The sequence below is a fragment of the Gorilla gorilla genome, chromosome X (assembly GCF_029281585.2).
Source record: "Gorilla gorilla gorilla isolate KB3781 chromosome X, NHGRI_mGorGor1-v2.1_pri, whole genome shotgun sequence".
NCBI lineage: Eukaryota > Metazoa > Chordata > Mammalia > Primates > Hominidae > Gorilla > Gorilla gorilla.
The window spans coordinates 164,520,290-164,542,220 of record NC_073247.2 but is presented as its reverse complement, the minus strand read 5'-3'; the positions used below and the strand labels follow the sequence as shown (position 1 = coordinate 164,542,220).

The following is a 21,931-nucleotide window of genomic DNA, read 5'->3' as shown; positions in this document are numbered from 1 at the left end:
GTGGAGAGGTGCTGTTTTATTCTCAAATCTTGTTTTTTTTTTATTTTTATTTTTTAAGAGACAAGGTCTTGCTCTGTTGCCTAGGCTGGGGTGTAGTGTTGGGATCATAGCTCACTGCAGCCTGAAAATCCTGGGCTCAAGCGATCCTCCTGCCTCAGCGTCCTGAAACAGTTGAGGCTACAGGTGCATACCACCACACCTGGCTTTTAAAAATTCGTGTAGAGGTGGGGTATTGCTATGTTGCTCAGGCTGGTCTTGAACTCCTTGGCTCAAGGGATCTTCCTGCCTTGGCCTCCCAAAGCGCTGGGATTACATGTGTGAGCCGCCACACCTGGGGCGCAAATCTTTTTTGTATGCCCCCAACCTTCCATTTAACAAAGAGCAGCAGGGCCCTTCCCAGGGCTCCAGTTACATCAGCATGGCTGAGTGCAGAGTCTGGGACTTGGAGAATCTGCTTTGACCCCACCTCTCCCATTTACTAGCAAAGAGACATCGTTTAGCCCCTGGTCACCCAACGAGGAGCTAATTAGGTGAAAACTGCAGCAGGGCAAAGCATCTTGTCAACTGCTAGGGGTCAGTTATAAGTGATCTTTTCCAGGGCCCAAGCCCAGAAGAGCTCCAACCCTGCTGGGCTGGCTGAGGATGCTGCGGACCAGCCAACAGTGCCAGGAGAGGTTGTTGGGAGAGGAACCCCCTGGCTTGCTTCAAGTTTTTCTCTTAATTTATGCAGTACCTGTGGCATGCATCCCTGTGAGGGTCAGGATACTGAGCTGACAGGGAGCTATTTTAGCCAGTGGCTGGAGTCCTATAAAGACAATTCTAAGAACCAGGATTGGTAACAATGCAGCAAGCTATGATGGGCAGAAAATTCGTATCCCCTCAGGCCTGAGTTATAACAAGTTTCTATTGGCTAAGGGTAAACACAGTTTGCTTTTCTTTTAAAATATAAGCAAGGTCTGGAAAACAATGTGGTGGCTCCTCAAAAGGTTAAACGTAGAACTAGTATATGATCTAGCAACCCTACTTCTGGGTATATGCCTGAAAGAATTGAAAACAGGGACTTGAACAGATATTTGTACACTTGTGTTCATAACACTATTGTTTACAATTGCCAAAAGGTGAAGACAACACAGATGTCCATCGATGGCTGAATGAATAAACAAAATGTGGCCCATCCATACAATGAAATATTGTTCTGTCTGAAAAAGGAAGGACATTCCGACACATGCTACAACATGGATGACCCCTGAGGACATCATGCTCGGTGAAAAGCCAGACACAAAAGGAGAAATACTACCTGAGTCCACTTCTGTGAGGTCCCTATAGTTGTCAAACCCATAGAGACAGAAAGTAGAAGGGTAGTTGCCAGGGGCTGGGTAGGGAAGGGCGATTGAGGAGTTGCTGTTTAATGGGTATAGTTTTTATTAGGGAAGAAGAAAAAGGTTTAGAGATGGATGGTGGTAATGGCTATACAACATTGTGAGTGCACTTAATGCCACTGAACTCCGCACTTAAAAATGGTTAGGATGGTAAATTGTATGTGATATATATTTTATCACAATAAAAATATAAGCAATGTCTAAGTTCTGCAGCTCTTTAACTGAAGGCTAATAGGCTTGAGGTCCTCAGCTGTTCTATTTGTGTGCAGTTAGAATATTACATCTCAAATCAGCCTTGGCAAGCAGACCTTCACCATCTCCAGTGACTCCAAGGGCTTCATTTCTAAGATCTTCCCAACACTTTAAGAAGCAACCCTGCCTAGGCCCAGGGAGACTGCAAGAACGACGGCCTTGCACCCTTAGAAAGGGCCATCACGTGCTCCTGACAGCACTCACTCCAGCCTTCCCCTTACCTGAACCCCAGCCTCTTTGCAAGTTTCAATGACATTCTTGGTGCCAATGTAATTCACTCTATAAAAGAGCTCCTTGTTGTTACTGGATGGTGGCGGTGATGCACAGTGGAAAACTGTGTTTACACCTTTCAGAGCTGGGTACAGATCCTGGAAAAGCAAAGAAAGACAAAATAATCATTCCTGCTTTGACAGGTCAATGGCATTCTCATGTTTTCACCCTCCAACCTGTGGCTTGTAGGTTCCTTGTCTTATAATTCTATAATCAATATGGAAATACATTCTCAAAAAAGAATCAATGATACCAAAGTACATGGGATGGAAACCAAGTTGTCCCTTTAATCACCTTCTCCCCACTAACTAGTCCCCAGTCAAAAGGGGTTTGGGGCATGAGAAGCCTGTGGGATCCACACAGAGGCAACATCCTTTTGGGTGGTTCAGAGCAGGCACCTAGGAGGTAAAACTCCCCAGGAAGGTTAACTCAGATAGAAATTATGAATCACATGAAAAAGTTCCACACCATTAAAGACAGTAAATAGCCAATACACAGGCATATTCCTTCCTGTGAAACTTGACACAATACGGCAACCTGAAAGGGATTTTTAAAACAGGTCTGTTTGATTTACTGCTAAAAGGAACAAGAGCTCCTGAGAGAAATGGCTGATTGCAGATCTGGGACAGGAAACACACAAGAGGAACCAGGCACACCTTGTACCAGAGAGTGAGGATGCTAGCTAGCTAAGACTACCGGGGTCATGTTAAAAGCACTCAAGTGCCAACCTGAAGAGGTTCCCACTGGGCAAAGAAGGGACAGCTTGACCACAAGAAAGAATAAAAATTCAGGTAAATAAAGGGAAAGAATAAAATATTTATTCTGCATTAAGGTATAAAGACTGGAGCTACTAAATGAAGACTAATAGCATGTCACCATTTTGTCAAACCTTAATTAAGTAATATGATCTAAGTATGATTCATGTTTGTCACCAAAAGACAATTATGACAATTATGTGCCAATTAATATTTTGCCACAATTTCCTCTCTCTACATACAATCACATGATTTTTTTTTTTGAAACCAGTCAAGTAAGTTGCAGACATCATGCTGCCTCTAAACGCTTCACCAGGTATCTCCTAAGAACAAAAGCATTCTCCTAAATAACCATAAAACAATGATCACACTCAAGAAACTTAACAGATATGATGTTCTTATCCAATAATTAGTCTATATTCAAATTCCCCCAATTGTCCCAATAATGTCTTTTATAGCCTTTTGTTTTGGGGTCCAGGATCCAATTGCGCATGACATGTAGTATTTAGTCCTCAGGTCTCTTCCATCTCTTTTAATCTGAAACAAATTCCCGTCTTTTCTGTCTTATTTTAATGCTGCCATTTTTCAAGGGTTTGGGTTATTTTATAGACTGTCCTTCAGTTTGGATTAGTCTGTTTCCTCAAGATTAGATTCAGGCTTAATGGTTTTGGCAAGAATACCACATCAGTGGTGGTGTGTCCTTCTCAGGGAATTACCTCAGGAGGTGCAAGTCTGTCCCACTTTTGGTGATATTAAGTTGGAGCACGTGGTGATGATGATGGCTGCCAGATTCCGGCCATCAAAAAGGTACCTTTTCCTTTGCAATTGATAAGTAATCTGTAGCATGTTAATTCTACCAATTAACCTCAGCATTTATTGATAGTCCTTGCCTGGAACAATAACCAATGTACTGGGTATAAAATGGTGACATTCTAAGTCTAGCCTTTTAATTCATGGCCTTTACATTTATTAGTTGGCATTCCTCTGTAGAGCTTCCCCTTCTCCCTGACCCCAATTGTTATTTTCAGTATTTCTACGGACCCATGGATTCTTTTTTATTTTATTTTTTTGAGACATTGTCTCGCTCTGTCGGCAAGGCTGGAGTGCAGTGGCATGATCTCAGCTCACTGCAACCTCTGCCTCCCGGGCTCAAGCGATTCTCCCGAGTAGCTGGGATTACAGGCGTATGCCACCATGCCCGGCTAATTTTTTTGTATTTTAGTAGAGATGGGGTTTCACCATGTTGGCAAGGCTGGTCTCGAACTTCTGACCTCAGGTGATCCACCCGTCTTGGCCTCCCAAAGTGCTGGCATTGCAGGCGCTAGCCCTGCACCCAGCCCATGGATTCTTTTTGAAATCAAAATGCATTGTCATCCACTACTGTTATGTTTTGAGAGGCTCAAAATGCTCAAAATGTCCCAAATTTGGCCAGGGGAAGCCCTTCAAGTTGGCTCTTGTATCTTCTTGACAGGTCCCCATTCATTTTGTGCTAAGAAAACGTCCCAGACTCATTTTGTACTGCCCTTGCCCTAGGGTCCTAGAATGAGCAATTTTCCCAAGAAGCCCTAGTTCTTTTTATGGGAAATGGTATATAGAAACCCAAATCTGAGCACTAGGCATGCTTATTACTATTGGAGTATCAGAAGTAATAATACCCCAGAGGGAAAAACTGAACCAGAGTCCGATCAAGTCTTTAGTCCAGTAGAAACATAATAAAAGTCACAGTGACTTTAAAGTTTGTAGTAATGACATTAAAAAGTAAAAAGAAAAAGGTGAAATTAACTTTAATGAGACAGCTACATTCCTTTTTTCTGTAGGTAGTTTTTGAAATCTGGTGTGGACTTTACACTTACAGTGCTTCTCAATTCTGACTTGCCATATTTTAAGTGCCCAATAGTTGCACGTGGCTAATGGCTGCCTTAATGGACAGCGCCATCCCAGATCTACCAGTATACAGAAAATATTGGAGGACAGAAGGGCATGTTAAACGCAATGGGGATGTAATCGGCAAAACCCAGACTGTGGGAAATACTACAGCGCCATAAACATGGTTTCTACTAAACATCAGTTATTCAATAAATAGACTGAAGTTTAAAAAGATGAAGGGAATCGTAAATTAAAAGAGAGCTAAATATTTCAACCAAATCCATAGTCTTGATCTTGCTTGGTTCCTTATTTGGAAAAACAATAATACAAAAACATTTATAAGACATTCAGGGATATCTGAACGCTGGCTAGATACTAAGGAACTACTGTCAATGTTTTTAAAAATAATCCTTATCTTTTAGAGACAAATACTGAAATATTTGCAGATAAAATGATATGATGTCTAAGATTGACTTCAACATAATCTGAGGAGGAATATAGGTGAAACATGATTGGCCATGAGCAGAGGCGGGGAGGAGGAAATCTCTTATGAAATAGTACAAAAAGAGAAAGAGAAGGAATGCAAGAAAGAGAGGATAAGAGACAGATGATACAATGAAAGACCACCATATGTCCAGCACGGCTTCTAGAAAGAGAGAAAAGAGATAAAAGGGGTAGAGTTAATCTTTGAAGAATTTTCCAGAAATGAGGAAAGACATTCATCTTCAGATTGCACAGGCCTACCAGGTGTTAAGATTTAAAATCAAAACTAAAACTCAGGCCCAGATATATTCTCTATAGACTATAAATGATAAAAAATAAAATCCTAAAAACCATGAGAGGAAAAGCCAGACAACCTACAAATGAACAACGACCGGCTTGAGAGTAGACTTCCTGTCAGCAACAAAAGATGCACAAGACCAGGGTGACTTTAAAAGTGTTATGGGCCGGGCGCGGTGGCAACGGTGGCTCATGCCTGTAATCCAAGCACTTTGGGAGGCCGAGGCAGGTGGATTACTTGAGGTCAGGAGTTCGAGACTAGCCTGGCCAACATGATGAAATCCTGTCTCTACTAAGAATATAAAAATTAGTCGTGGGTGGTGGTGGGCGCATGTAATCCCAGCTACTCGGGAGGCTGAGGCAGGAGAATTGCTTGAACCCAGGAGGCAGAGTTTGCAGTGAGTCAAGATCACGCCACTGCACTACAGCCTGGGTGACAGAGCAAGACTCCGTCTCAAAAAAAAAAAAAAAAAAGTGTTATGTAATACATATTGTGTGTATAAAACTATATAACTATATATACATAAACTTTATCTATATGTATGTATATCTGTCTCTCTCCTCTCTCTCTCTCTCTACTGACTATAAAAACACATTTTTTTAAAAAAAGAAATGGGGGTCTTGTTATGTAGTCCAGGCTAGTCTTGAACTCCTGGCCTCAAGTGATCCTCCCACCTTGGCCTTCCAAATAGCTGGGGGACTACAAGTGCATACCACCATACCCAGCTGAAAGTACATTTTAAAAGTCCTTCTCGGCTGGGCGCAGTGGCTCACACCTGTTAATCCCAGCACTTTGGGAGGCCGAGGCGGGCGGATCACCTGATACGAGGAGTTCAAGACCAGCCTGGCCAACATGGTGAAACCCTATCTCTACTAAAAATACAAAAATTAGCCGGGCGTGGCGGTGGGCACCTATAATCCCAGCTATTAGGGAGGCTGAGGCAGGAGCATCGCTTGAACCTGGGAGGCGGAGGCTGCAGTGAGCTTAGATTGTGCCACAGTCTGGGCAACAGAGCAAGACTATGTCTAAAAAAATAAAAAATAAAAATAAAATAAAATAAAATAAAATAAAAAAGGTCCTCTCCTGCCAAGTCTTTCACCCACATCACATCCACCTTGGACTTAGCTTAGATTTTATGATCCACCAGCACCACCTTTGCCTTGTTCCCCTCTCCCTTTATTAAATTTGTCTAGTAAACTCCAACCCTGGTTAAATGCAACTCGCCCCTTCTCCATGCTTGCGGCTGAGCAGTTGAGTGTAGCTGGAGAACAACATGGCATGCTGGAGGGTTCCCTTGAAATCTGCACTCAAGGAAAGCTGAAATAATATACTAGCAACAACAGCATGGCAGCGGGGGAGCCTTTTGGAGAGAAGTGAAAGCTTGCTAAGGATTCTCGTCTCCTTTGAGGGGACAAAGCAGTGATCGAAAAACAAAATTCCTGCTTTTGTGGAGTTTACATTCTATGGTAGAGAGGACAAATTTCAGAGATTTCCTCTGCTCTGTATCCGCTCATGGTCAATCATGTTTCAATCAGGACAAATACGCAAACAAACAAGTAAATCTAGAGGACGTCCGTACTGGCAGGTGTTATGCAGAAACTAGAGCAGAGTAAGGGAGACCAGCGGGGGCCTGTTCCTTAGCACAGGGTGGCTGGAGATTTACAGGAAGCTAGGGAGCAAGTTCTGCGGTTCAGGAAGAGCATTCCTGACAGAAAGGACACCAAGTGCAAAGGTCCTGAGGCAGAAACTTGGTTGGTGGCCAGTGTGCCTGGGGCAGAGCCATGAGGCGGGTGTGGGACGAAGTGGGCCAGACAGGTAGTGGCGACGTGCCGTGCAGGGCCTCATGGGTGATTACAGAGGCCTCTGTTTGCTTGACATGGGACTGGATGCCACTGGAGGCTTCCGTACAGAGGGTGGTGTGGTCTGATTTATCCATTAAGAGTCCCTCTAACATCTAGGTGAGAGAGTGATGGTGGCTTGGACCAGGGTGGCAGCAATGGAAGGGGTGAGAAGTTGTTGGATTGGGGATCTATTCTGAGTGGAGTCAACAAGATTTCCTGATGGATGGGATGAAGGGCATGAGAGAGAAAGGAATCGGGCAGGGATGAATCTAAGGCTTTTGGTTGATGGAACTGGAAAAGCAGTTATGGAGATAGAGAAGACTTAGCAGAAATAGGTTTGCTGTGGTGGGGGAGGGGCTTGCGTCAGGGAACCAGGAGCTTCATTTTGGATGTAGCAAGCTTGAAGTGTCCATGAGGTATCCAAACAGGGATGTCCAGCAGGCATACACACACATACGCTCACACACACACACACACACACACACACACACACAATGCCTGAGAGAGCTAGGGGTTGGAGATAACAAGCAGGGAGCACATCAGCTTCTAGACAGTAATTAATCCATGAGATGGGATGGAGTCACTGCGACACTGTCTAAACTTGGAGAAGAAAAGAGAATAAGTCCTGGAGTCTGCAAAGTTTAGAAATGATAGTGATCAGGAGACAATCAGTGAGGCAGGAGGAGAAATGAGTGAGGTGGTGTCTCAGAAGGCAAGCAAAGAAAGCATCAGATGCTGCTACAGGGCCAAGTCAGGGGAGGACTGAGATTCAACCACTGGATATGGTTGCCTCAAGGTCCCTGGTGGCAGTGACTGAGTAGGGAAGAGGAGGTGGCTTCCAGCTGGCACCAGGATGGGCACTTTGGTGGGGATGAGGCGTCCTCGGGAACAGCAGGGGAGGCTGAGTAGAGACGTGGATGTGGGCAGGTTTGTGGAGATGGTGCTTGGTGGTACCAAGGGTCTGCTTGAGGGCCATGGCCATGCACAAGGCAACATTTAACCAGGGTGGGGGTTACAATGTGAAGTACACTGTGGTGGCCACATTTATTTGCCACCTGGGCCAGGCTCTAGTCCCCGGTGACTCCATTAAACACGAGTGTAGGTGTGGCTGTAGAGGTATTTTGTAGCTGTGGTTGACATCTACAACCAGCTGACTTTAAGTAAGGAGATTACCCTTGCTACTCTGGACAGGCAGTATATACTCAGTTCAAAGACCTTAAAAGTGAAACTGAGGTTTCTGTAAGAAGAAATTCTAACGTGGGACCACAGCATCAATTCCTGCCTGAGTTTCTGGTCTGCCCTACAAATTTCAGACTTGCCTAGTCAGCCCCCACAATCATGTAAACCAATTCCGTGAATTAAATCTCAACCTCTCTTTCTCCCTCTCACCCACCCATCTCTCTCCTCGCCCTTCTCCACACATCCCCCTGCTGGTGTTTCTCTGGAGAAACTTTATGGATACATACAACCAGAAGAGAAAGGGGAAGGGGGTGAAGACTATGCAAGCGAACAAGTGGACCAGGGAACTAAAGGCAGTGAGGCACGAACAGGCTGAGCCATGGTGGGCATGGCTGGATGTCTGGGTGGGGTTAAGGAATCGGGACAGCTGAGGCACTAGAGGGCATGAGCTGGACAGAGAGGAGCTAGTGCTCAGAGTAGAATGCCTGCAACTGAGAAGAAGGAGAGGACGTGCTTACTGGTGATGACAGGAGAGTGGAGGGCAACATCATTGGGTGAGAGGAGGCCAAGGATGAGAGAGGCGAGGGCATTGGTAGGGTCATCTACATGAACACTGAATTCACCAATAATAATGCCAGAAAGGAGCTGAAATCACTGAGAAATGATGTGGAGTCACTGGGAAGGGGAGCAGGCGGCTGTGGGTGGCCACCACAAGGAGGGAACGGTGTCGGGGTTTGTACAGTCTGAGGGTATCCTCTTCAAAGCTGGAGAGGCTTAGAGCAGCATGAGGGAGAATGGTTCGGAGGCAGCAATGATGAGCATGGAAGATGTCTACCCCATCTCCAGGCCTGGAGGTGTGAGCAGCACGGGAGAGAAAACAACCGTAACTTTGCAGCGGAAGCAATGGCCTTAATATTTCATCAACAAACCATATAGCGAATGACACCAAAGCCAAGAATAAGGGCCCAGTGACAGGCTGAGGGAGGCCATCCATAATAAGTACAACGGGCACAGGATTGGCATCCCAACTAGATCAACAAGGAAGCAAAGGCAACCCCAAAGACAAAGGGGCAAAGGACACAGACAAACATTTCACACAGGAGGAAGCCTGAAAGCCGATCACCCAGTGGCAGAGTGGCTGGTTACTTGGTCAGGGAGGACATGTGATTCTGAACATCAGTGAAGCACCACTTCATACTTCTCAGAATGGCAACACCAAAAAGTCTAGTTGTGCCCAGTGTTGGCAAAGATGTGAAGCAATGGGGCTTGTGCCACACTGTGGATATGGAGGTAAAATTGACATAGCAGCTTTGCCGAGCCATTTGGCACCATCTAATAAAATTCAAGATATTCATACCCGTACAACATGGATGAAGCTTGAAAACATCATGCTAAGTGAAAAAAGTCAGGCATAGAGGTACAAATATTACATGATTCCGTTTATATGAAATGTCCAGAAGAGGCCAATCCATAGATGGGAAGTAGACGAGTGGCTGCCAGGGGCTGGGAGGGGAAGAGAGGGAATGGCTACAAGATTTCATTTTGGGGTAATACAAATATTCTGGAGTTAGATCATGGGAGACAGTTGCACAGCTTTGTGGATGTACTGAAAATCACTGAATTGCACACTTTAAAAGTGTGAAATTTGTGGTACATGAATTATATCTCAATTAAAAAATCAAGACCCTGTGGCCCAGCACACACTTGTTTTGCAGTTGGAACAATACAGCCCATGGACGGCTTTTGAAGTCAAGTTTCACTGGCATACAGCCACAGCCATTTGTTCATTTAAGTGCTGACCATGGCTGCTTTTGTGCTACCAGGACAGAGCTGAGTATCTGTGACAGAGATGATGGTTATTCATTCTAAGTAGTAAGAATGTGGTGTTCTTTCCTATAACTTTGAAAATTTTCACAATGAAACAATTGTTTTTCAAACAAATTGGCTGGCTTCTGAGCAAGGGAAGTATCGTGGTTTCCCTTCGTGGGCTCATGGGAAATCAGCAAGGCTGCATGGTCCATTACCTGTCGGCTGCAGAGGTCACCCAGAAAGAACCGCACCTGGGGATTATCAAACCTTTGCTGGATATCAAATACATTGACAGCATATCCTCTTGCCAGCAACTGCTCCACCATGTGCTGCCCCAGGAATCCAGAGCCCCCGATCACTGTGCATCTCTTGGCCTGTGGAAAGAGAGGAACGGTGGGGAAGACCAGGGCAGTGAGGACTGGAAGCTACAGAGTCCAGACTTACATATCATGAGCCACTGCAATGGCAGATATACTTGTTTGTTTGGAACTCTTCTTGAGCCAAGTTGGAAGCTTTATATCATCCTGGTGTTCCATCACTAGTGCAACCTTAACCTTCTCTCCTGGGATCAGTAAGGAGGGAAGAGAGATAGCGAATGACACTGAGATTGACTTTGGTTGGGTTTGATGACAAGATCCATGCTTTGTATTCAGTGAAAGGAAATCAAACCACCTATGACCAAAACTGGACAATCTAAAAAATACCCCAAAAAACAGTGATACCTTCTTGTTCCCGATAGCTGATCCCTGGGCGCTTCTCTAAGGACAAAACAAAACAAAACAAAACGGCAGCCATTTGGTAGCTGATAGCTTACACTGAAAACAACAGAAAGAAGAAAGCAGTCTCCATACTTGCAGGACAAAGTCAGTCTCTTTCCCTCTCTGGCCACAACACGGCTGGGCTGTGTGGCTCTGGGCTCATCTCCCAACCCCTTCTTGCCTCAGCCTAGAAATCTAAGACCGCCTTGATGGGATCTCCTGGTGGGGCTGCAGTGAGGATGGATGAGCCCAGGGCTCTGCTTTCCCTCCTCCGAACTGCAAGGAAGTTGAAGAAATGGGGAGAGCCATGGTGTTTATGTCTCAGCCTCCACAACACACATGATTCCTTGGGTAATTCCAACTCTGGTGACTGGGCATAATGAAAGGACACAGTAGCACATGCAGGCACTTAAATAACCTCATTTCAGGATGTTGATGCCAAACTGTGGCTGCTGCACACCAGACGAGCTGGCTATGGGTGTCTGTGAGGAGGACCTGTGATATTCCTCCTCCCTAGGGTCTTTCTAAAACTGTATCTGGGCCTCCTTAAGATGACAACCTCCGATTTCCTTAGCTCATATACAGTCAATCCAACTTGGGTTTGTGGAAATGAAAGATCTTAAAGAAATTATGTTCTAGATTTAAAAAACAAACAAATCTCCCTATTTATTCCTTAAACATCAACACAATTGAGCTATGCAAGAGACTCAAGGGATGCCAGGGCCAGACATCCTCTCTAGATCCACCTCCCTCCCAGTTGGGGTGTCCCATCTGAAATAACACTCATACTGGATTCCACCAGGCCCACCTGGAGCTGGCACTGTACTTTACCTTCATCTGTCCATGTGCAATCTACTAACAAAATCGGCCTCACCATTCTTCTACCACCCAAAACTAACTTCCCAACCTGTTCTTTTCTAGGCTTTATTCTGATTATTCCTAAACACATGTAATCATACCAGGTTACATGATTTGCACCTGGACTGAGATGTATATTTCCTCAAGTCATAGCCAAATTAAATACAAAACTCGCATCAATCCCTTTTCTAGCAATCCCTTTCTTCTCCCCTCCTCCCAAGTCAGCTGTACAGGCAAACTGTAGCTATTTAGAATAACTCTGAGCTGCCTGTTTCCCAACCTGGGTTTCTGCAGTTTACTGAAAGTCTGGCTGAGCCCAAAGACAGTCAGAACTAGATATGTTTCTAAAGCATCCTGAAAGATTTCAGACTGCCTTGTTTATTTCATTTGGCATCTCTAGTTACAGGTGTTTCAAAAGGTTGCTAATCTCTTCAAAAAACAACCTTGCTGTTAGTCCAGTGCGATTTCATTTCACGATTTTAAGTGTGACGAATCAGTATGCTACTCTTGGACAATGTGACGTGGATTATTTTATGATATTGAAATGTTCTATCAATAATGTTTGGGATGAGTAGGCCAACGGCTGTTCCCTGGAGACCCTTGTAGTGATGGGAATCAAATTGGCCTTTACCCCAGGGAAGTCAAATGTGTGATAATCATACCTATAATGCTGTGTGATTACAGGAGATCACATGAAACTTTTCATGACCACTTTTTACTTCTCACGGCCACAGTGGACAAGAATGAACATGTACTAACAATTAAGTATAAAACTCAAGACTGGAAACAGCAAGACTCCATAATGGGTTACTGAGGTGAGTTATAAGATCAACCTCTTGGAGACAGTGTTAAGAATAGGGGCCAGGCACGGTGGCTCATGCCTGTAATCCCAGCATTTTGGGAGGCCGAGGTGGGTAGATCACCTGAGGTCAGGGGTTCGAGACCAGCCTGGCCAACATGGTGAAACCCCGTCTCTACTAAAAATACAAAAAATTAGCCAGGTGTGGTGGTAGGCGCCTGTAGTCCCAGCTACTCAGGAGGCTGAGGAGGGAGAATTGCTTGAATCCGGGAGGCAGAGTTTGCAGTGACCTGAAATCACGCCACTGCACTCCAGCCTGGGCGACAGAGCCAGACTCCATCTCAAAAAAAAAAAAAAGAAAAAAACCCATTTAGGCAAACTAATCTAATTGCAATAGAGTCTTGAGATAACAGAATAGTCTAGGGCACTGGGTTTTTCCAACCCTTCTTGTTTTGCTTTGTTGTCAGCAGTGGGACCCTTTTCTCAGAGAGGCCTTATGCAGAACGTATACGTAAGTTAAGACAAATGTGTCCTTTTTATTTTAGTAGTCTAAATTTAGAACTTTTACTTCTTATAAAATCAGTCCACTAATGAGAGAAAAAAATGTTATTTCGAAGGACACAAAAATTTGAAACTAGCTGAAAATGGCAGTTTGCTATAACCATTGGAATCCACATTTGTTTGCTGGCTGCCAAGTAGCCATAAAACCCAAATTTACATAAATGAGGAACTGCAGATGGCAAGTGGCTTCAAACACAGAGGCCCAGAGGAGGCTTGACTCTGAGTTCTACACCAAATACATGGTGATTTCACAGCCCATGATAACCTCTTAGGGATCTTGAACCTATTAACATTTGATATAAACACATTTTGTCTTGATGTAATTACGTTGTTTGTTTTGTTTTGTTTGTTTGTTTGTTTTGAGACAGAGTCTCGCTCTGTCGCCCAGGCTGGAGTGCAATGGTGTGATCTCAGCTCACTGCAACCTCCACCTCCTGGGTTCAAGTGATTCTCCTGCCTCAGCCTCCTGAGTAGCTGGGATTACAGGTGTCTGCCACCATGCCTGGCTAATTTTTTTGTATTTTCAGTAGAGACGGGGTTTCACCATGTTGGCCTGGCTGGTCTCAAACTCCTGACCTCTGGTGATCCACCTGTCTCAGCCTCCCAAAGTGCTGGGATTTCACAGGTGTGAGACACCGTGCCCAGCCACATTTTTGAAGTGCAGCACTGATTAAGAATCAATCAAAGCAAACCTTTGCAGACTTATGTGAAGAATCTCCAGGAAGCCTGACAACGACCAGGCTCAACAATTTCTTCAAGTCCTCTCTGAGACTGAGACTTGCGACACTAAATCTTAGGCCTAATAAATACTGCTGCCATTTCACTAGGAAGCCCAGCCTGGTCTACTGGAGGCCACATGAAGGCAAACCAAGGTGCCCAGTTGACAGCCACCAGTTACAACCAGAGGTGTGAGCAAGGCCACCTGGGAGCATATGCTTCAAGGGGTCCCCATGTGATTGCAACTACATGCAAGAGCCCAGGGAAGACCATCCAAGAACACCCCAGCTGGGCTCAGCCGAAACCAGTCATAAGCAAAGAAATGGTTGTTCTTTTAAACCACTGTGTTCTGATATTGTTACACAGCAATAAGTAACTGACACATCTTAAACAAAGCTATGTATCTTACATAAAAAATACCCAACATTGATTAATACATGTACAAATACAATTTTTCACCCACAGGTAAATAGTATCAGCCTGTTGGTATGCACGTGTCAACTTTCTCCTTACCTGATTCTGGTTAACCTTTTCTATGTCAGCATTCACTTTGGGAGTGTCCTCTGTCAAATGAGTCCGTGCCACTTGGTCTCTCATTGGCTCGCTAACTGCTGGTTCCATTTCAAAGCGAAATATGGTCCCGTTTGTAATCAACTTTTCTTTTCTTAAAGACATAGTTAGAGACAGACATTAATGTTGCCTAAGTCAAAACATCTTTAGTTGTTAGTGTTTTGGGCAGATGCCATCCCCCCGTTCATGTTTTTACAAATAGCTGAACCATAGCGACAGCTGTTCGACGAGACACTAGGCTCCTGAGTAGCTGGGATTACAGGTGTCTGCCACCATGCCCGGCTAACGGGGCCAACGACTGGGCCTATGACTCACCACACTGTTAGATTAGAGGCGCACAGGAGGCCAGTTAAATCAGCTCACTTATCAGTTACAACATAAAAAACGTCTTTGGCATTGTAGCTTTTTCCATGGCTCTCCCACGCTTCAGTCAGCCTGGATTTCCCCTGTGGTGCTCATTAGGGTGTGGCAGTGCCCACACCTAGGGAGTCCTGCTCTGGGCCTATCATGAACTGTACGGATCTGCTCCAGTCACTTCCCTTTGCTGCGGCTCAGTTTTCCCATCAATGAAATGGGCACAAGGGCTCATGTCTAGGAGCTCAGGACATGGGATGCTGGGACGGGGGATGAGTGGAGTACAATAGGAGACGGAGCTCTCCTGCTTGGCTAAGTTAAAGCCGCCCTGACGATGCGTGGAGGAACTTAGCATCTTGGGCCATCAGAAACCCTTGAGAAGTGGTCAGAGTACGGTGGGCACCCAGCAGTTCACAGCAGGGAGACGGTAGCAACAAAATCTGACAACGTTGCCAAACAGAGGAGTATGGCTTTAGTGACAGCCCTTAGGGTGCTCCTCTCCTCAGTCACCCACGATACTGAACTGCAAACACAAAGATGCCACTTGACTATGATGTATTTGGTCTTGCATCTATGTTTTCTTGGTAGTTGCCAATTTACTTAGTCATGGCCCCCCTAACATCTGGAGATGGCAAAACCCACGACAAGACAAGAGTCTAACTTTGCTCATGAAAGGCTAGATTCACAGAACACTTCAGTGAGGAGGTGGCAGGCAGCACTGGGATTCCACCTGCTGTGATTGCTCCAATCCAACCCCACACCTCGAATTTTACACTCCTTGCCACTTTTAACAAATGGGCATGATCATGTGTCCCAGTGGGGACAGACTTTACGGGCATGTAGAAGGCCAAAATGGCCTTGAAATGGATGCAGGACCCTCAATGTCTGGAGGAGCCATTTGGGGGAACATTTTTCTGAACTCATAATGAAAGTTATCAAGAAACTGTATGTCAAAACTTGACTTGTCATAGCCATTTTTAGAATGCATTGAAGTCAATCTGTAGCTCTGTGCCTGCCCTGTCCCTCCCTTTATCCCAGAATCCCCTTCACATTGGTAGGGGCCCTGTCAACTGTTCATTCGAAAGACATGTGGCTGATATTGAACTCACTGGGACTCAATGTGTATCTAGACCAAAGCAGCTAGAGAACAAGGATTTTAGCACCTTGCACCAAAGCCTTGCCCACTGTTGCAACTTGGGCATGAAGCATAGTGCCCAGCACAAAGTGGGCACTCACATATCGGCCGGGGGTCATGAGACTACCATGTGTGGGCACACCCACCAGAGCTCCCATACTGCTCTCCTTCGCATACACGCATATCCCATCTAAGGTGCAGGGGCTTCAGTGGGGCAAGTGACTGTTATTTAGTGATGATATAATCACGAATGCCCACTGCTGGCTTCTTATCCAGATTCCCCAGATATTCAGGGAAATGTGAGCAAATGAAAAGGCACATGGCATCTACAGGGGCAAGGAGATGGCTCACATCTGGCCTCTGACCCCACCAAGGCCTTATTGACCTCTGCTGGCAGGGGATCTGAGGGGCGTGTGCCTGGGGCAGTGACAGGACCGCATGACAGGCTAACTAGGCCAGCCGGGCTAAGCAAGCCCACCCCTGTGGAGTTCTGCTCTTGTAAGCCTCTGCTCACCCTCTACGCATGAGAAATCACAAATCACGCCACTCCTCAGTGCAGCTGGCAATAAATTAACCCAGAGTCGGCTGCCTGGGTACAAATCCCAGCTACTATTCCTTACCAGCAGGTAGCCCTCGGGGGAGTTATTTAAAAGAACTGAGCTTGCCTTTCCTCATATGTAAAGTAAATGGCCTCATAAGGTCATTATGAGGATTGTGTCAAATACCTGTCAACACGCCATTCAAGGCAGCTAATTTTATTATCATTGTAACACGGCTTCCTGTGCAGGAGTCTCCCTGCCTATGCCTCCTCTTGGGCTGCCTTTGGACTCTCTCCACCACTTTAGTTCTCCCCTATCTAATCTGCTGCCATGCAGTATAAGCTTGGGCAGGCAGGGGCTGTCCTATCTGTCCTGGAAACGGCTCCCAGGTCCTGCCTAAAGGCTAATTCCTGGGGTTGTCCCAACAACTAGATGCTGGCTAACAAATAAACAACCAAGGACATGCTTTGTAAAGTAGGTGTACAGCGACAGCATGGGGCAGGAGTGTAAAGAAAGACTGGGACTCGCAAGCAAACTTGGGTGGAAAGAATCATTTCCTCTTTGGCCTCATTCAATGAATAGCATAATGACTAACACCAAACGCTTCATTCAGTTCTTCTTGAACCAAAAAGTAAGTTTAACTGCTCCCGTAGCCTTCAGTTTTGCATGAAAAGTAGGAAAAGAATGGGCCAATAGAGGTCCTTGGAGGCCTGGTAGGCCCTAAATCCAATGACAAGTGGTCTTATAAGAGACATACAGAGGGGAAAGGCAGGGAGAAGAGGAGGAGGCCATGTGAAGATGGAGGCAGAGGTTAGAGTGATGTGGCTACAAGCAAAGGAACACCTGGAGCCACTAGAAGGTGGAAAAAATGAAGAACGAGTCTCCCCTGGATCCTTCGGAGGGAACACAACCTTGTCAACACCTTGATTTTGGACTTGTGGCCTCCAGAACTGTGAGAGACACATTTCTGCTTTTCTAAGTCACCCAGTTTGTGGTCATCTGTTACAGCAGACCCAGCAAACTATACGAGTATCCTTTGTAGTGCCGAAATCCAAATAGCAGAGCTGCCAATTCCACAAGTCCCGTTGTATGACTAGCAAAAGCAAGAAGCCTTAGAGCCTATTCCTCTCCTCGTTTGCTAGAGGAGGATGTAAGAGGTGAAAGAAGAAACATGTCTCGCCCCAACGGAGCTGTACTGCTGAAACAATAATCACACAATTCTTTGCAAACCAGCCTCTTGTCAAAACAAAATCTCCTTTGTCTCAAATTATATACCAATTATTTTAAAGTTTGTAAATACTATGAGTCAGATAAGAATTTTGGTGACAGCTTAGCTGTCTCTATGGGTTGGAGTACCCAGAGCTAGCCGCGCAAATGAGTCAGATCCCATAGGCAACCCCCGTCCCCTGCCTACTCACCTAAATTCACCATGTGATATACGCTTGGGTTAAAATGTACATTGAGAATAGCTCTGACTGAATAGACATTTCTCCAAAGAAGATCTACTTTAAAGATGGCTAAAAAGCACATGAAAAGATGTTCAACAGGCTGGGCGTGGTGGATCACGCATGTAATCTCAGCACTTTGGGAGGCCGAGGCAGGTGGAACACCTGAAGTCAGGAGTTCAAGACCAGCCTGGCCAACGTGGTGAAACCCCGTCTCTACTAAAAATACAAAAATTAGCTGGGCGTGGTGGCACATGCCTGTAATCCCAACTACTCGGGAGGCTGAGGCAGGAGAATCACTTGAACCCGGGAGGCAGAGGTTGCAGTGAGCCAAGATGGCGCCACCATTGCACTCCAGCCTGGGCGACAGAACAAGACTCTGTCTCAAAAAAACAAAAAACAAAAAATAAAAAACGATGCTCAACGTCACTAATCAATAGGGCAATGCAAATCAAAACCACAGTGAGGTGTCACCTTACACCCATTATTAGGATGGCTATTATCAAAAGCCAGAAAAGAGAAAATAGCAAGTGTCAGTGAGGATGTGGAGAACCTGGAACCCTCATATATTGTTCATGGGCATGTAAAATGGTGCTACGTTGTGGAAAATAGTATGGCAGCTCCTCAAAAAAATTAAACAGAGAATTACAATAGGATCCAGCAATTTCATGTCTGGGCATATACCCTCAAAAACTAAAAGCAGGGACTTGAAGAGAAATTTGTACATCCATGTTCACAGCAGCATTAATCACTACAGCCAAAAGATAGGAGCAGCAATGTGTCCACTGACAGATGAACGGATAAACAAAATATGGTCTAGCCACACACGGGCATATTCTTCAGCCATAAAAAGGAATGAAGTTCTGAGACATGCAACAACATGCATGAACCTCGAGAACATTATGGTCAGTGAAATAAGCTAGACACAAAAGGACAAATGCTCTGTGAGTGGGGAGTGACTGCTGATGGGAACAGACTCTCAGTGCTGCAGGAGGAAAAGAGTTCTGAAGGCAGATGGGGTGATGGTCACTCAACAATGGGAATACATGTAATGCCACTCAACTGTCCACCTAAATATGGTGAAGATGGTACATTTTCGGTTATGTCTACTTTACCACACAGACACACAGAAGAATAGCTCTGAACTACTGAAAACAAGACTCCAAAGAGCAATGTTTTAGGGGTTGGTGGATTGTTATGGTTCACACATCAGAAGCCTCAAGTCTTCTCCTTTAAAATGTTAGTTATTTGAATCCATTAAAAACCAATATGTGCACCCACGATGTACACTGGGACAAAATCTTAAGCTAAAAATAATATAGGAAAATAGAGATATGTTGTACTGGTGAAATCCAACCACCTTGCCCCACACCACAGGCCCATGGAAGGACAAAGTTGAGCTGAGCTGCCCCAGCAAAATAAGGCTAAACTGAAACCTCTAAAGAGATGTGACCTCAGTTCATTCCAAGAGGGCCGAATAGGAACAGCTCCGGTCTGCAGCTCCCAGCGTGATCGACACAGAAGATGGGTGATTTCTGCATTTCCAACAGAGGTACCTGGTTCACCTCGTTGGGACTGGTTGGACAGTGGGTGCAGCCCATGGAGGGTGAGCCAAAGCAGGGCACGGCGTTGCCTTACCCAGGAAGTGCAAGGGGTCGGGGGATTTCCCTTTCCTAGCCAAGGGAAGCCATGACAGACTGTACCTGGAAAAACGGGACACTCCCGCTCAAATACTACACTTTTCCCATGGTCTTAGCAACTGGCAGACCAGGAGATTCTCTCCTGTGCCTGGCTCGGAGGGTCCCATGGCCATGGAGCCTTGCTCACTGCTAGTGCAGCAGTCTGAGATCCACCTGTGAGGCTGCAGCCTGGAGGGGGAGGGGCGTCCGCCATTGCTGAGGCTTGAATAGGTAAACAAAGTGGCTGAGAAGCTCGAACTGGGCAGAGCCCACCACAGCTCAGCAAGGCCTACTGCCTCTATAGACTCCACCTCTGTGGGCGTGGCATAGCTGAACAAAAGGCAGCAGAAACTTTGGCAGACTTAAACGTCCTTGTCTGACAGCTCTTAAGAGAGCAGTAGTTCTCCCAGCATGGCGTTTGAGCTCTGAGAAAGGACAGACTGCTCCTCAAGTGGGTCCCTGACCCTCGTGTAGCCTAATTGGAGACACCTCCCAGTAGGGGCCGACAGACACCTTATACAGGCGGGTGACCCTCTGGCATGAAGCTCCCAGAGGAAGGATCAGGCAGCAATATTTGCTGTTCTGCAATATTTGCTCTTCTGCAGCCTCCACTGGTGATACCCAGGCAAACAGGGTCTGGAGCAAACTCCAACAGACTGCAGCTGAGGGTCATGACTGTTAGAAGGAAAACTAACAAACAGAAAGGAATAGCATCAACATCAACAGAAAGGACATCCACACCAAAACCCCATCTGTAGGTTACCAACATCAAAGACCAAAGGTAGATAAAACCACAAAGATGGGGAGAAACCAGAGCAGAAAGGCTGAAAATTCTAAAAACCAGCGTGCCTCTTCTCCTCCAAAGGATCACAGCTCCTCGCCAGCAACAGAACAAAGCTGGATGGAGAATGACTTTGACAAGCTGACAGAAGTAGGCTTCAGAAGGTCGGTAATAAAAAACTTCTCTGAGCTAAAGGAACATGTTCTAACCCATCGCAAGGAAGCTAAAAACCTTGAAAAAAGGTTAGATGAATGACTAACTAGAATAAACAGTGTAGAGAAGACCTTAAATGACCTGACGGAGCTGAAAAACCATGGCACGAGAACTTCATGACATACGCACAAGCTTCAATAGCCAAATCAATCAATTGGAAGAAAGGATATCAGTGACTGAAGATCAAATTAATGAAATAAAGTGAGAAGACAAGGTTAGAGAAAAAAGAGTAAAAAGAAATGAACAAAGCCTCCAAATAACATGGGACTATGTGAAAAGACCAAATCTACATTTGATTGGAGTGCCTGAAAGTGACAGGGAGAATGGAACCAAGTTGGAAAACACTCTGCAGGATATTATCCAGGAGAACTTCCCCAACCTAGCAAGGCAGGCCAACATTCAAATTTAGGAAATACAGAGAATGCCACAAAGATACTCCTCGAGAAGAGCAACTCCAAGACACATAATTGTCAGATTCACCAAAGTTGAAATGAAGGAAAAAATGTAAAGGGCAGCCAGAGAGAAAGGTCGGGTTACCGACAAAGGGAAGCCCATCAGACTAACAGCAGATCCCTCAGCAGAAACCCTACAAGCCAGAAGAGAGTAGGAGCCAATATTCAACATTCTTAAAGAAAAGAATTTTCAACCTAGAATTTCATATCCAGCCAAACTAAGCTTCATAAGTGAAGGAGAAATAAAATCCTTTACAGACAAACAAATGCTGAGAGATTTTGTCACCACCAGGCCTGCCTTATAAGAGCTCCTGAAGGAAGCACTAAACATGGAAAGGAACAACTGGTACCAGCCACTGCAAAAACATGACAAATTGTAAAGACTGTCAATGCTAGGAAGAAACTGCATCAATTAACGGGCAAAATAACCACCTAACATCATAATGACAGGATCAAATTCACACATAACAATATTAACCTTAAATGTAAATGGGCTAAATGCCCCAATTAAAAGACACAGACTGACAAATTGGATAAAGAGTCAAGACCCATCAGTGTGCTGTATTCAGGAGACCCATCTCACGTTCAGTGACACACATAGGCTCAAAATAAAGGGATGAAGGGAGATCTACCAAGCAAATGGAAAGCAAAAAAAAGCAGAAGTTGCAATCCTAGTCTTTGATAAAACAGACTTTAAACCAACAAAGATCAAAAGAGACAAAGAAGGCCATTACATAATGGTAAAGGGATCCATTCAACAAGAAGAGCTAACTATCCTAAATATATATGCACCTAATACAGGAGCACCCAGATTCATAAAGCAAGTCCTTAGAGACCTACAAAGAGACTTAGACTCCCACTCAATAATAATGGGAGACTTTCACACCCCACTGTCAACATTAGACAGATCAATGAGACAGAAGGTTAACAAGGATATC

The 21,931-nt window shown here is 45.1% G+C and overlaps 1 protein-coding gene across 5 annotated transcripts in view; it reads right to left on the bottom strand.

Moving 5' to 3' along the window:
• NSDHL (NAD(P) dependent 3-beta-hydroxysteroid dehydrogenase NSDHL) overlaps positions 1-21,931 on the bottom strand; it is a 38,398-nt gene that overhangs the window by 8,579 nt on the left and 7,888 nt on the right. For 3 of the 5 annotated variants that reach the window (XM_004065055.5, XM_004065056.5, XM_055376121.2), the window contains 3 exons: positions 14,339-14,489; positions 10,348-10,506; positions 1,853-1,999 (listed from right to left, as the gene is read on the bottom strand). In XM_004065055.5, coding sequence (XP_004065103.2) covers positions 1,853-1,999; positions 10,348-10,506; positions 14,339-14,446 — 414 coding nt within the window. In that variant the 5' untranslated portion in view covers positions 14,447-14,489. The remainder of the gene's footprint in view (positions 1-1,852; positions 2,000-10,347; positions 10,507-14,338; positions 14,490-21,931) is intronic. The other 2 variants (XM_019019223.4, XM_055376122.2) reach the window with 1 other exon arrangement.